This window comes from Bos javanicus, chromosome 13 (assembly GCF_032452875.1).
Source record: "Bos javanicus breed banteng chromosome 13, ARS-OSU_banteng_1.0, whole genome shotgun sequence".
Classification (NCBI taxonomy): Eukaryota; Metazoa; Chordata; class Mammalia; order Artiodactyla; family Bovidae; genus Bos; species Bos javanicus.
The window spans coordinates 39,595,348-39,608,838 of NC_083880.1; the positions used below are offsets into that span (position 1 = coordinate 39,595,348).

Sequence of the window (13,491 nt, forward strand, 5' to 3'; positions counted from 1 at the left end):
CCCCGTGCTGGGCAGTGGATGGTAGGGGCTCAGGACACACCACTGCCCCAGTATCACTTCTGGGTCCTGTTGCCCTAGGGAATCTGTGTGCATTTGACTTTCACACACACACACAGTTTTCCTCCTTGATGGGAAAGGGGAATTCTCTTAAGATTTCAGGGCTCCAGTCTTCAGGTAGATGAGCAACAAGGCCATGGTATTTGAGTGAGAGTTTGGGATTCAGAAGTGCAAGTCCCAGGATTCTTAGAACCTAAGAAACTGTGATACTTGACCCAGCAAATAAGAAATGTCCTTCCTTGGGCACATTTTCCCCTTACTCTAAAGAATCTGTTCTGAAGGGGGTGCCATTGCCAGGGGAGCCTGCAGAATTCACAGAGAAGCCTGGAGTTAAGAGTCATGTTCCTCTCTGAAACCTAGATTGCCTCAGAAGAATTGCCACATGCAACCAAGGCCTGCCTGATGGGCAGCTGCGTTGCAGGACAAGGAGGCAGAGTCCTGGTAAAAATACCAGGGCCACGTAAGAGTCCCTGCTGAAAAGTCATGCCATCTCTGCCACTGAGCTTTATACCCCTTGGAAAGAGTTCAAAGCATTTCCTGAGTTTAAGGTCACATCACCACCTAGATTCTAGCCCTGCTGAGGACATGTTCCAGGTCTCTGTTTCCTCTGGTGACCTCTGTCCCTGGGTCTCCCAGGTGGGTGGTCCACCTGCTATGTGTGCTTCATGCCAGGACTCAAGGACTAGAGTATCTGGGGGCAGCCCTTGTGCCCTGAAAAGGCTAAGGCAAAAAAAAAAAAAAAATCTGTTCTGGTGGCCACTCACCAGAAGCAAAATTTTTTAAAAAGCCAAAGTATTAATTGCTCAATCATGTCCCAGTCTCTGTGATCCTGTGGACTGTAGCCCACCAGGCTCCTGGGCTCCTCTATCCATATAAGTCTTCAGGCAAGAATACTGAAGTGGGTAACATTTCCCTTCTCCTGGGGATCTTCCCCACCCAGGGCTCAAACCCAGGTCTCCTGCATTGCAGGCAGATTCCTTACCGTCTGAGCCACCAGAGAAGCCCATAGATATTGAACGTGTAATATTTACTGTGTACTTCATTTTGTGAAGAGACATCCCTTTTTAAAACCCTGTATCTCATGTATTTGTTCATCTAACAAGTGTTTCTGGAGGGTCTGCTATGTGGCAGCCACAGCAAGGGTTTAAGGATCCATAGGGTCTCTCCCCCTTGCCCACTCCCCAGCTCTATAGTCTGTATGGGAACAACACATACACAAGAACTACACGTTCTATATTTGCAAAATCTTAACAACGGTTGACAGTGGGAATTTAAGGAGGGTTAAATTTCGAGCTAGAGCAGCCCTATCCTGGCCACTATAAAAATACGTAAGGCTAGTCAGCGCGCACTTTTAAAATTTCCTAGTGGCCACATGGAAGAGGATTAAAGGTGCAGTTAATTTTTATAATTTATTTACTATGTGAAATGCTATTTCAATATATCATCCCTATTTTTTAAAATAGTAATGAAATATTTTACCTTCTTTTTTTCTTGCTAAGTGTTTGAAATCCAGTATATATTATATCCTTACAGCACACTTCTATTCAGGCACTAAATTTTCAGCAAAAATACATGGATCAGTATTTAGATTCCATTAAATTTACAACTGAAGAAGTAGTTTCACATACCCCAGTTCCAGATCTACTTGAGTTTCCCAGTAATGCAATTGTTCGGTTTTACATTTAAATGGGTTTACATGAAATAAGATGGAAAATTGAGTCCCTGGTTGCACAAGCTGGATTTCAAGCGCTCACTGGCCACAGGTGGCTGTTGGCTTCCCTGTTGGACAGCACAGACCTAGAGGGAAGGAAGGACGACAGAAAGCGGGCAACAGGAGCCAAGGTCGGGGGTGTGCATGGCAAGGGCAAGGCAGGCCCAGGGCTCCTGGCCTCACCCTCTCTCCAGGATCCCGGTGACCAGCCATTCTGGGCCCTTAGGAAAGAAACACAGTTTCAGCAAACACAGCAAGGCAAAGCGGTAGAGAGAGCAACCTATTCCAGATGGAAATGACACCAGGTATTTATTTAGCAGCCTCCCTTGATTTGCATGGAAGGCCGACCTGTCCGTCCAAGGACGCACAGGCAGGGTGCCTACAGTCACAGCGATGTGCCCCACTCCAGAGTGTGCTGAGCCGCAGTGGCCACGGCTAGAAGGCTGGAGATTTGGGAAGACTGGGCAGCAAACCACAAAGACAGTCGAACTTGCACTTATCCTTGGCCTGAGCCCGGCTGTCTTGTTTTTTTTTTTTTTGCTGATGGGCCCTGCGAGTGCATTTTTCCTGCTTTTGGGTTTTAATGCTGAATGTGTAAAACCCCAGGCAGATTGTGTAATGTCCACAGACCCAGCTGCTCGTCCTGCCCATTAAAGGGGAACTGCAGGCCCTAGGGGGTGGAGGAGGGCACCCCAGGATAAGGGGATCCATCAGAAAGGGTGCTGCCACCGGGCAGGCAAACTCCCTCTTGGTGGAGCAAGTGGGAAGCCGCCTCCCACCCCTCCCCGGGGACCCCCCCACCCCACAGCCTTCTCCCAGCTCCCACTGTTCCTTTTTCCTCACCTGGGGAAGGGCTGGGCCCTCTGTGGACAACAGCCAAGCCATTTCTCAAGAGCCTTGAAGCCCAAAGCCTCACGAACCTTCCTGGGAGCCCGCAGCTGGGCCTGGCAGCATTTCCAGCCCTTCCAGTAAAGGAATGCAGTTAAAAGCAAAAAGAGAGAGAGAGAAAGGAAAACACCACACTCCAGCATAGCACCTCCCCTCCAAAGCCATGCATTGCCAGGCAAGTGTGCTGTTTGTGATGGACAGGCCGAGTGCACTGTATTTACATTCTTGTGTTCACGATAATGACTTTCAGATTTTTGGAGCTCTCCAGCTGACAACAAACCCCCAAACCCTCCACCTCCCCATAGGCCTCCCTCCTCCGACGGCGGCGACGACGGTGTGAGTCCGGCCTCCTCGCGTCAGCTCTGCCTGATAAATGGAGTGCATTCTATAAAAACCAGGACGCCCTCGGAACTGGAGTGCAGCCAGACCAACGGGGCCCTGTGCTTTATTAATCCCCTGTTCTTCAAAGTGCACAGCCAGGACCTCGGCGGGGGCCCCCGGCGGCCCTGCACTCGGACTCCCGACGCGGATGGCACCGAGAGGCCTCGGTCCCCGCCGCCCCGGCCCCCGCCGCCCGCTATTCATAGTCAGCCCGCCGGCCCCCAGCTGGCCGGGCCTGTGGCGCCCCCGGCCGGCATGCCGGAAACCGTCGCCCTGCACCAGCCCGGGGACGCGGCGCGCCTTGGAACGAAACCCACCCCCGTGCCTCCACCCCGGCTCAAGAAGCAGGCGTCTTTCCTCGAGGCGGAGGGCGGCGCCAAGACCTTGACCGGCGGCCGGCCTCGCCCGGAGCCCGCGGCGGGCCCGGCGGGCGGCGCAGGGGGGGGCTCTGCCCCGGCGGAGACGGAGGCGGAGGCGGTCCTGGCCTCGGGGGATTGCGCAAGGGCCCGGCGCGCCGCCGCCTCGGCCTCGGCATCCCGGGCCCCGTGGCGCGCGGGCCGCCAGCGGCTGAGTGACATGAGCCTTTCCACTTCCTCCTCCGACTCGCTGGACCTGGACCGCAGCATGCCCCTGTTTGGCTACGAGGCGGACACCAACAGCAGCCTGGAGGACTACGACGGCGAGAGCGACCAGGAGACCATGGCCCCCCCAATCAAGTCCAAGAAGAAGCGGAACAGCTCCTTCGTGCTGCCTAAGCTCGTCAAGTCCCAGCTCCGCAAGATGAGCGGCGTCTTCAGCTCGTTCCTGACCCCGGAGAAGCGCATGGTGCGCCGGATCGCCGAGCTGGCCCGTGACAAGCGCACCTACTTCGGCTGCCTGGTGCAGGACTACGTGAGTTTTCTGCAGGAGAACAAGGAGTGCCACGTGTCCAGCACCGACCTCCTGCAGACCATCCGGCAGTTCATGACCCAGGTGAAGAACTACCTGTCCCAGAGCTCCGAGCTGGACCCCCCCATCGAATCGCTGATCCCCGAAGACCAGATAGGTGGGTGCCACCTTGCCTTTAAAATACATGTGTGTGTGTATAGAATTGCTTATACATACCAGTGGAATTATTTAAAAACAGAAATTCACAGCCGTAGAAAGAAACTTAGGGTTATCAAAGGGGGAAGGGGAGGGAGGGAGAGATGGGGAGTTTGGGATTAACAGATACACCCCACTGTAGGTAAAATAGGTAAGCAACAAGGACCTACTGTAGAGCACAAGGACCTATATACTTAATAGTTTGTAATAACCTATATGAGAGGAGTCTGAAAAAGAATACATATGTGTGTATCTATATATGTGTGTATATATGTGCTCAGTCGCTCAGTTGTGTCCAACTCTGTGCAACCCCACAGACTGTAGCGCACCAGGCTCCTCTGTCCATGGGATTCTCCAGGCAAGAATACTGGAGTGGGTTGCCATTTCCTCCTCCAGGATGTGTTTGTGTACATATATCTGAATCAGTTAATATACACCTGAAACTAATAGGACTTTGTAAATCAACGTTCAATAAACGACAAATATATATATATATATATATATATATATATATATATATATATATATATATATATGTAGTATATATATATACTGTGGCCTGGCAGGACAGTGTATCCTGTGTTAGTTCTCTTGGGTGACGTTTTCTCCAGAGTTCAAAACAGCAACACACTCCACCCCCTGGGCTCATCTGAACTAGAAACACAGCTTCTTGAAGTTGACTTCATGTTATATACCTGGTTTGGGGGCTGAGCATCAGGCTCAGACACGTTTTGGGGAGCGACTAATGGGAGCCGCAGATGGGTCTGTTCAGGGCTGGACCATTCTGGTTGCCTGCCTGATTTTGTGCTCTGTGTGGGCTTTGAGGGTCTCCTGAAGGTGTGTCTCAGCAAGCCATGGGGGTTTGTGCTGTATTGGTTGGAAAGTGCCCTTTTTTACCCTCAGGAGGGCAGAGGCCACGGTGTGCAGCTGGGTGAGTTGCCACAGGGAGCAAGCACCAGTGCAGCAGAACGTGACAGCATCAAAGCCCCCAGGGAACCCCTCCCTGTCCCCCTTCTTCCCAAAGGGAAACTGCCCTGCTGGCTTCTAATCACAGAATTCAGTAAGTTTGGGAGTAAGCAAAAACAAAAAAGTCAAATGGACAAGTTTGTTTTGTGTATCTTTAAAAATAAGTATCAAATTTTGGACGTCACATGAAAGGTGTTTTCTCCAAAGTCAAGGGGAAATAACTTTCTTTCTAACTTCATTGGAGAGCTGAATTGCTAATAGTTACTTTGGCCAAGGGAAGATTGAATTTGGCAAGACCTCTCTTTTTCCAGGGCTAGAGTCTTAAGAGATTTTTTTTTTTTTTTTAACTTCAGAAGATTGACTCTGAAGGACAAATTTCAGAGACCTCATTCACTGGGCAGCAGCAATCAAAAAGAGCTACCCGACATTTCTAGGCCGTTCATAAAGCAAAGCTGGAATCGGCTTCTTTCTGATTGGGTCTGTTTGTGGAAAGTAGTAAACAGCGTGTGGTTTGCCGGTGGGGTCTCCCCGCCTCTCTCTCTCTCCCCCTCTCCTTGAAGTGAGTTTCAGCAGCTTTTTTATTTTCTCACAAAGGAATCAAAGCCTTGTTTGTTTTCCTGTGGCTTGCGCCTGGGTGGGTGGGGCGTGGTTAGAGCCCGGCTGCTGGAGAGAAAGCTGGAAGGAATGTGCCCCAGGATGTGCCTTGGGGATGGAAACGCTTGCCTTCGAGACAACGGAAGAGCGGCCCGGGCCCTCTCGGTCCCGCCCCCACCCCCAGAGCCTGCCTCTCAGGGGAGACCGGCTGAGACCCCGCACCGGCGGGAGAGCCAGGCAGGCGCTGATGTCAGCGCTGGGCTATGTGGCCGCAGTGCCAGCCAGCCCACGGAGACGAGGCTCCTCCCTGGGGAGCCAGGCCTTTCCTTCCTTCCCCGCCGATGCTGTGAGCACCGACCGAAGCTGCCGGTCCTTCCTGCGGGTGCGGGGGACGCTCTCCTCCTAGCTTCTCGGAAGGTGCCAGTTCAGATAGGGTATTGCTGTTGGTTGGAGCCCCGGATCTCATCTTCTCCAAAAACAGATTTGAATGTGGCCAGCAGTCTTTGACACAAACGCTTTGCTGCTCTGGAAAGATAGAGCTTTCCATCTAAAAATCTAAGGTCCTGAGGAGGAGGGAAGCTGACATCCAGGCTGCCTGTCCCAGCGATGGCAGTAGGTCTTGGCCTCAGCCCTGTGAAGCAGGCATCCTGTGCCCTGGCAAGGCTGGGTTCTGCCAGCTGGAGCCAGGTGTCCAGGGCTATCCCGGCCTAGCCTGTGAAGCTTCTGAACTTTCTTCTTTGGATTCAGAGCCTGTTTTTTTGAGGGGACTTCCCTGGTGGCCCAGTGGTTGCCTTCCACTGGACCACCGGGGAATGTGGGTTCAACCTTTGGTCGGGGAGCTAAGATCTCATGTGCCTCGTGGCCAGAAACACAAAACATAAAACAACCAATATTGCAACAAATTTAATAAAGACTTTTAAAATGGTCCACATTAAAAAATCTTATAAATTAAAAAAATTTTTTTTACTTTGTTTATTTGGCTGTGCTGGGTCTTTGTTGCTGCACAGGTTCTTCTCTAGTTGTGGCAATCACAGGCTGCTCTCTAGTTTCGGTGCACGGCTTCTCATTGTGGCAGCTTCTTTTGTTGCAGAGCACAGGCTCTAGTGTGCCGGCTCAGTAGTTGTGGCACACGGATTTAGTTGTCCAGCAGCACATGGGATCTTCCCGGACCAGGGATCAAACCCGTGTCTCCTGCATTGGCAGGCAGATTCTTAACCACTGAGCCACCAAGGAAGCCCCCCAACCCAATTTATTTTTTTTAAACCCTGTGTTTTGAACCTTACCCCTGTCCCCTGCCAGAGAAGGCAATGGCACCCCACTCCAGTACTCTTGCCTGGAAAATCCCTGGACGGAGGAGCCTGGTGGGCTGCAGTCCATGGGGTTGTGAAGAGTCGGACACGACTGAGCGACTGAGCAGCAGCAGCAGCCTCTCCGTTGCTGGTGCCTATGTTCATATTTTCTCATAAGAAACTAAGGAGATTGGAAAACATTGTTTAATTGTGTTATGCACCTAATAGGAATATGATATTTGTCAATTATATCTCAATGAAAATTAACTTAAACATTTAATTTGTAAATTCAAGGGAATTAGGATAGTAGGCTCACCATTGGTAGAGGAAGCTCAGAGTGCTACTGTCTGCGGACGCGGATGTGGGACACACTGCCACACTTTTTTATTGGTTTGTTTTGTTTAAGCTTTTGCATTAAAGCAGATGCTTCATCTTATCTGTTGCTTCATCAATGAAACCATTATTCTGTTTTGAAAAGTGCAGAGAATGTGCTGGGCTTTTGAAATTAAGAGGAAGGCGAGCCAAAGCAGAAGGTGACCTAAGAAACTCATCACGTGCCCAGTTGTGAGGAAAGATGTGATCCTAATGATTAGAAAACCAATCCCCTTAAATGTGCCCGTTTAGATTCGGACTCTGGCAAGAAAATGGAGTCTAAATGATCTGTTTTACATATTCCTAAATGAAGGGCTCACTAGTTTACTAAGACCTTGTTAACACAGTGATTCCTTTGAACTGTGTGATCAACTCACGGGTGGTACCTTTGTGTAGATTTTGTTCTGTTTTGCAAATTCAGGAATGGAGGTCAAGATGTATAAAGTGACTTGTGGAGGGTTATGCTGCTGGTGGGTAGGGGAGATTGGATTCAGCCCTGGTCTCCTCTGGTTTATCTGTTTATTTTCACCAATCTCACTTCCTGGGAGGTTATAATTCACTTTGAATGGATTAAAATGCCACCCCCAGGATTCCAAACCTCAAATTTCTTCAGAACCGGTGTCAACTGATGCTTGTAAGGCTTTTCAAGAATACCAGTTGGATTTCTCTTCTTCTTCAAAAAAAATCTAGTTCTGTCCTCCTTTCCCACAGCTTCTGGGGGAGAGAGTTCTGAATGAGGAGGTGGGAATATAAAGCCTAGATCTACAGAATTCCATCCTTAAATTCAGGAAGTTGGAGGAGGTATCTCAGTGCTGTAACCCACGTAGAATTCCATCCCTCATATGTAAAAAAGAACCATATGAACGCATGTGCATTTAGTGTTTGGATACAGTGCTAATCTTCTTCACAAAGGAGTTCTTCAGTTGCACAGAGAAAAGCCAGTGAAAAAACTAAATAGCTCTCACCCAACTGCAACTTTGTCCATTTGCTCCTGTCATAGCCCTGTAGGGCAGCACTTTCCAGGTGAGAATGACACGATAAAAACTGTCTCAAAGCTGTAAAATTGCCAGCCTAAATGGTGGTGCCCTATCATAGAGAATTTGACTTCTGTTTAGACTGCTCTTTAAAGCACTGCCACACAAAACCTTGCCATGTAGAGGTTCTTGAGCAGATGTTGGTTGATTGACATCAGCTTTGCTCTCCTGATGGGAGGATAAGATAAGTTCCCATTTGACCCAGCTCCCTCTTGATTCCAGGGCCACATATCCTGTTTCCCTTTTGACAAGCTCTCTACCCTTCACACTGCAAAAGTGGTACGTGGAGGGACAAGCAACTGCTTTAACAAAAGCATGTATACCATTTGGCATCCTCCTCCAAAGCCCAGGATCGGTAACTTCATGGACACAGTGAAGTGTACTCACTCCTGAGTGCCCCGCCCAGTAAGATATAGACCCTGTGACATCATTTGTTATCCCAACACATGCTCCTTATTGGTGGGTTTTCACATCATACCACTTCCGCCTCAGTCTCTTTCAACCAACGAGAGAATAGTCCCAAAGTGGGTTACAGCACTGAGATACCTCCTCCAACTTCCTGAATTTCAGGATGGAATTCTGTAGATCTAGGCTTTACATTCCCACCTCCTCATTCAGCACTCTCTCCCCCAGAAGCTGTGGGAAAGGAGGACAGGACTAGATTTTTTTGAAGAAGAAGAGAAACCCAGCTGGTGTTCTCAACTGGTATTCTCTTAGTCCCAACTTTCTGGTAGTGAAATCTACACTTTGCAGAACTTGTTGCATTTTTGTGGATACTGTTTTGATTTTCTTAAAGCAAAAGAATTTTTACTTCTGATTTGATATTAATCTTAAGGAAATCCCTCTGTTTTCAAGTCTTGTTTCAAGAAAAACAAAATTTTTCCAACTCCCAAAATGTTAGTAATCCTCAACTTTCTACTTCATTCAAATTGCACACAAACACTCAACAAAGATACAGATAAGCCAACTGTATTTATAAAAGTCAGTAATAAAAAACAAGATACGGTTTTGCTTTCTTTAGTGGCTGTCAAAATGTGTATTTTTTCTGAAGAGTATTACCATTATTTGAAGAAAAAGTAGCCTTAAAACTCAATTCCCACATATTTCAAAGAGAACATCAATTTACTTACATGAGTGTTTTATTTTCTTTATAGAGAAATGATACTGAAATGTGGTTAAACACCAGAGAGCATAGTGTGCGTAAGAAAGAAGTCTGAAGTCATTCCTTGGGTTTTAAACAATTAAAACTGCCTTGCTTCATGTCATTTTTTTTTAATGAACATTCAAACCTGGGGATTCCCCAGTGGTACGCTCATAAAGAATCTGCCTGCCAATGCAGGAGAGTGGGTTCAATCCCCTGGGTTGGGAAGATCCCCTGGAGGATGAAATGGCAACACACTCCAGTATTCTTGCCTGGGAAATCTCATGGACTGAGGAGCCTGGCTGGCTACATAGAGTCCATGAGGTCTCAAAGAGCTGGATACGACTGAGCATGCACGCATAAGTCTAACTCAAGCTTCAATATCTAGTGTGATTTGCTTTTAATTTTGAATTCAGAGTTTGGTTTAATCCCTTGAGTTATTGTGTTACCTGCTGTGTTTTAGACAGAGTCATTCTGAAAGTAGGCCGAGAGACATAGTGGTGCAGAGTTAAGAGTTAAACCACCTTGATTCTGACCTCTGAGCTAGTCCTTGTGTCCATGTCACCTGGAAGGAGAGGATCTCTTAGTACATTATCAAAAGGTACAGAGCAGGAGAAAGATCAACCTCTTGCAGCCTAGGAAAAGCACGTCTATACTATTTTTGAGAGTTAGTTTAAATAGACAGAAGACTGCCCCTCTTTTCCTGACTATAGCTCAGAAGACCCAAGGGAAAACACATAGGAGTTATGTATTCATGTCAGTCAAAGGGTAGTTTAAATACATGTAAAGTACATAAAAGTGTTTGGAATGCTTGGAAAGCACTTAGTACCCCATCCAGTTCAGCCCTGATTTTTAATCCAGCTGTGCAGCCAGAGGTGACCATGTTAGCACCGAAAGACAGAAGCAGCTCCTTTTGCCCTTCTCGTACAGAGCGAGGGCCACTATGCTATTTCCTGACTTCTTTGCGGTAGGGACAACCAGGTTCCCCACCATCCAGGGAAGGTCATTTAACTTCTGTGCCTCGGGGAGAGGGCCCCCATTCATTGTGACAGGGCTGAAGTGAGGGCCAGCACAGAGCACAGGCTTCCGTCCTGCCCCTTGTCCCAGGAACTGCGCAAACAGATGTGCCCATTGGTATTCGTGGTGGTGCACGTTTGCACTTCGCAGTTTGAGTTCCCCACAAAAGAGGTCTGCCTCTTGTCATCAAATGTTAACTTCTATTGCTTCTACTTTACTTTCTTGAAAGAATGCTAGAACTTGAATAAGCCAAGAGGCTGTGTGACCTCACTTCATCTTTGATCTTTGTCATGTAGGTTGCAACCTACCCCTTTTGGACATCATGTTGTTTAGACTTTGGGTTCTGTTAGAATTCCTGGCGAATACCGGGAATTATTTTGTTTTAACCAGGTTCAGAGTGCTCCTTCTGTCTTCCCTGCCCTGGGCGAGGAGTAGATGGCAGTTCAGAAGTTGCAGGCAGTGACAGTCAGAGAGGTGAAGTGAAGAGGCCAGAGTCACTTAGAAAGACACAGCTGGGCCAGCTGCCAGGCCACCTCCTCTCACTCTTTCTAAGACACGCGCCTTCGCTGAACTTCAGCTTCTGGACTCTCGCTTCCTCTTCAGCAGCAGTGGGGGAGCAGAAAGTGTCCAGACGAGCTGATGAGTGAGCCTGTCCTGTGATGGGTCCCCGTCTCGTGCCTGACTTTCTCTGGAATCCATGCCTCTGATCAGAGGGAAGTGACAGACCTTAGGCTTCTGTCCTCATTCCTAAGACGGGGCAATCATCTCACGGCTCTAGAGGCCGACACGTTTAGCGCTTCTTGTAAATCACTGCATTTACAGGTCTCACTAAGGCAGGGAGCTCTAGGCCGATGCCCCTGACTACGTCCCTGAGTGGATGAACTTTAGAACCAGTTGATAGGATCTCTATAAATATTTTCAGAAACTGTGTTTCCAGTGGGTTATCCAGTTAGCAATCGGTTTCTAACACTCACAGTGTTGTAGTGCAGACAGTTCTCCGGCATCGTTTTGTTTCTTTGTAGATAAACACAGTTGACATAACCAGAGTTCTTGGGCTTGAGTCCTGGCTCCCCTTGGCAGCTGTGTGGCATCCATGTCTCTGGGTTTCCTCAGCTATAAAATAAAGAAATCACAGTCCTCCCACCAGGGGTTTGGTGGAGGAGCTGAAGAGTCAGTGCATGTAAAGTGCCTAGAATAGCATCATTCTTGGATGTAAAGCAACCAGAGATGGTAGGGGAAAACGGATAGTAGTAATTTATAAGCCATATGACTGATCTGATCTTTTGTTCTGAGCTAGTCCACATTCTGAAAGATTTTCTGTTCCTTTTGTTTCCTAAAATCATTTTTCCCTCTTGCTTCATAAGCACGACCTTCTTTTCCTTTTGGAGAGACTCAGGTACTGGGTCCTTGTCATTTGGACTTTTTTTCTTATTCATTGTATTTATTAAAGATTTGTGAGGATGGGGAGGGGTGATTAGGAGTGAAGACATGAAAAAGAAAGCAGAGAGACCAGTTTTTCTTATTTCTAAATTATAGCCTTTTAAAAATGTTCTAAAAATTTGTTTCTTTGGGGATTTTAAGGCAATGGGTCCTGGATATCAACCCTCCTAGCAAATTTCCACTGTTGCATTTCCTACTAAGAGTAGAGTTTGTGGCTCAAAGGTCAGTATCAGCACCCCTTCCCTGGGGACAAGGATGAGTTGCTCAAGAGACTCACTCAGCTGGCTGGTGACGAGCTGTCTGCTGTCAGCCCCAGGAACAGCATAGAACCTTTTGGAGATGGTTTGTGTGTACACTCTGGCCCTGAGATGATCAGACTTGCTCGGAATTTAAAAGTTGCCCTTGGGGTTCAAGGTGAAAAGCCCAGGCTGGTCTCTAGGTGTTTTCGGTTGGCTTGATTTATACACATGGCTATTGAGGTTTAACGTGTATCCATGAAGTGTATACATTTCAAGTGCTTAGCTTGACAATTCTTTATCCATGTATCAACCACAGGCATCTACCATCTCCACCTCCTGAGAGTGTCCCCCGAAGCCCCGTTTATTTCTCAGGACGACTGCCATCCCGACCTGTCATCATAAATTGGTTTTGCCTGTCCTTGAGCTTTGTGTAAGCATCGTGCTAAAGGAGACAACTCTTGTGTGTCTGGCTTTTTTTATACAGATTGTGTCTTGGAGACTCAGCCAGTTGTGTCCGGAGCAGCAGCATGCTCTTTTTCATGGAATGAATCTTCCATTGTCTGCATTCCATTTTCTGAATTCCATTGTGTGTATATCTCCTGGCATCTATGCCACTGGGTTGGGCCTTGGGTGCTTTCCAGATTGGGCCTGTTATGAGTAACACTGCTCCCAACATTCATGTGCGTCCTAATTAATGATTGACGTGGCTTTCTCCCCCCTTGGTGACCTCCTTCCAGCAGAGGGAGGGGTCACCAGGAATGTGGCTGCAGAATCTTTAGATAGAGCAGTAAACTGGTGAATGTTTATGAAACACCATGAACTTTAGAACTAAGAAATCATTGACTTTGAAAAGCAGGGTGTTCAGTTTTATGGGCTCAAACAAACCATTAGACATCTCCAAGTCTCTGTTTCCTTATCTATAAAAAGCCCTATATCTGTTTCCTTATTCTATAAAAAGAATATGAATAGTCATATTGTGCAAAAATAATAGCGATACTATAGAATTAGATGAGATAATGAAATAAAGCCTAGCCCAACTGGGCACTCAATGTTAATTCCTATTGTTGACTTTTCATCCTAGTGGCTATTGGAAGTGAAGTCAGAGATGCTATATGACTTTCTAGAAGTTTATTGACACAGCATAACCAATGCAAACTTGGTTTTAATTTGTTTTAAAACAGTAATTTGTTTTAATGCCAGATGTGAAGAAATGTTGTTCTGTTTTTCTTCTTACTGTATAACCTCTCTTGCCTCAACCTTGGTTTCTACAGGTATGTCC

At 47.5% G+C, this 13,491-nt stretch overlaps 1 protein-coding gene and 1 long non-coding RNA gene across 16 annotated transcripts in view; one reads left to right on the plus strand and one right to left on the minus strand.

Moving 5' to 3' along the window:
• RIN2 (Ras and Rab interactor 2) overlaps window positions 1-13,491 on the plus strand; it is a 213,988-nt gene that overhangs the window by 186,496 nt on the left and 14,001 nt on the right. For all 15 annotated transcript variants that reach the window (XM_061435527.1, XM_061435526.1, XM_061435525.1 and 12 more), the window contains one exon: window positions 2,907-4,082. In XM_061435527.1, coding sequence (XP_061291511.1) covers window positions 2,907-4,082 — 1,176 coding nt within the window. The remainder of the gene's footprint in view (window positions 1-2,906; window positions 4,083-13,491) is intronic.
• On the minus strand, window positions 1,270-2,913 carry LOC133258814 (uncharacterized). The gene is made up of 2 exons (XR_009740162.1): window positions 2,612-2,913; window positions 1,270-1,989 (listed from the first exon to the last, which is right to left on the minus strand). It is a non-coding gene; the product is annotated as an uncharacterized LOC133258814 (long non-coding RNA).